The sequence below is a fragment of the Corvus brachyrhynchos genome, unplaced genomic scaffold, assembly GCF_000691975.1.
Source record: "Corvus brachyrhynchos isolate BGI_N302 unplaced genomic scaffold, ASM69197v1 scaffold507, whole genome shotgun sequence".
Lineage (NCBI taxonomy): Eukaryota > Metazoa > Chordata > Aves > Passeriformes > Corvidae > Corvus > Corvus brachyrhynchos.
In genome coordinates, this window is record NW_008239072.1 from 70,194 (window position 1) to 71,756 (window position 1,563).

General features: G+C 49.3%; 1 protein-coding gene across 1 annotated transcript in view; it reads right to left on the reverse strand.

Annotated features, from left to right (window-relative positions):
• Positions 1–481: 481 nt before the first annotated feature.
• Positions 482–1,563, reverse strand: part of LOC103619122 — a gene marked incomplete at its 5' end in the record, with an annotated part of 95,309 nt that continues 94,227 nt past the window's right edge. Inside the window, one exon of the mRNA XM_008637606.1 lies at positions 482–1,183. Within this exon, the coding sequence (XP_008635828.1) occupies positions 482–1,183 (702 nt within the window). The remainder of the gene's footprint in view (positions 1,184–1,563) is intronic.

Here is a 1,563-nt window from a genome sequence, read left to right on the forward strand (position 1 = left end):
CTCGCCCCGCCCTCTGAGTCTGCCTCTTTGGGAAACTCAATCCAGGGGAGGGGCTGGGATTGACTGGCGTTACGCAGCCCCAGCCCCACAGGGGGCTGGGTCACACCAACATCTCCCCCTTCTTTATTACTTTGAAATGAGGGGAAAGGCTTAAGGGATTTCAAAACCAACCACTTAAAAATGGGGAGGGCTAATAAAATTAACGACTCCATAAAGAAACCCCATACAATGTCCTTGATAATGGAAGGAATCCGGCTGCTGGAGCTCCCGGTGCAGAGGAGGAACTGCAGCAGTAGGTGGGACAGCAGCAGGTAGGATGTCACCAAGCTGTCAAGGGAGGTAACTTTAGGGACAGTGTAACACAAATAAAATTAATACAAATACAATCAACTTAAATAAGAATGGCTCCCTTGGACTCCCCCTCTTTCAAAACAAAACTGAGGAACAAAATGAGGGGTCATTTTGGGAAGGGAGACACATTTTAAGGAGACTGAGAGGTGGAAGGTTTGGTTTTCAGGCCTGGAGGAGGAGTCTTTTTTCCATGTGGCTTGGTTTTTCTTCTTTTCCAGGGTGTGGCAGCTTCTTTTCTTTGCTTGGCATCCGCAGGTGGTCTCAAAAAGGGTTTGATCCACTTCCCAGGGATCCATCTTGGACCCTCTGGGGTGGAAACACACCCGTAGCCTCTAGCCGAGGTGACTAGGGGGTACGGGCCACGTATTTGTAAAGTATCAGGGTCTTTTATTAGGACCTCAGGTCTCTCAGTCAGTTTATGTTTGGCAGAGTTTGTGAAGTGTCTCATTATGGGAGGATCGGGGTCCTCATAGGAACAGTTTAAAAAGTTCAAAGTGAACAACACTTTGGACAGTCTTATGATGGGGGCAGCGATCTCATTGCTGCCTTTTTGTTGTTCTAACAGTCTTTTTAGTGTTTGATGCTTTCTTTCTTCGATGGCTTGGCCTGTGGGCGAGTGAGGGATGCCAGTGATGTGATCCACACCCCACTCAGTCATGAATCTGTTTAACTCTGAAGAGGTGTATGCTGGGCCATTGTCAGTTTTCTTTGGTGTCCCCAACACAGCGAAGGCCTGTACTAGGTGGTTGATGACATCTTTGGCCCTCTCCCCACGGTAGGCTGAGGCAAAGGTTGCAGCAGAAAACGTATCCACAGAAACATGAATATATTTCTGGCGGCCAAATTGGGGGAAGTGGGTGACATCTTGTTGGGGTTTTAGTTTAGTCCTAGTTTTTCTTCCTGTTAAAGGAATTTTTTCCCATATGCATGTTGCTAGGGGACAAATGGCTGTACGTAAAGAAGACAAAAGAGCTACCCACTAGGGGTGGGGTGGGCCTGGCTACTCCTTTGTTTCACCTGGGTGTGGGGTCAGTTCGCTCTCGGCGTTCTCGGACAGAGAAGCTGCTGGTTCTTTTTTTTTCGGGGAGAGAAGCTGCTGGTTCTTTTCGGCCGTTTTTCTTTCTGCAGAGAAAGATCCCAGGAACTCCGGCCCACCTTCCCTGCCCCGCTGGAGGCCGGGCTGTGGCCGCCCCGCCCCACTGCTGATTCAAG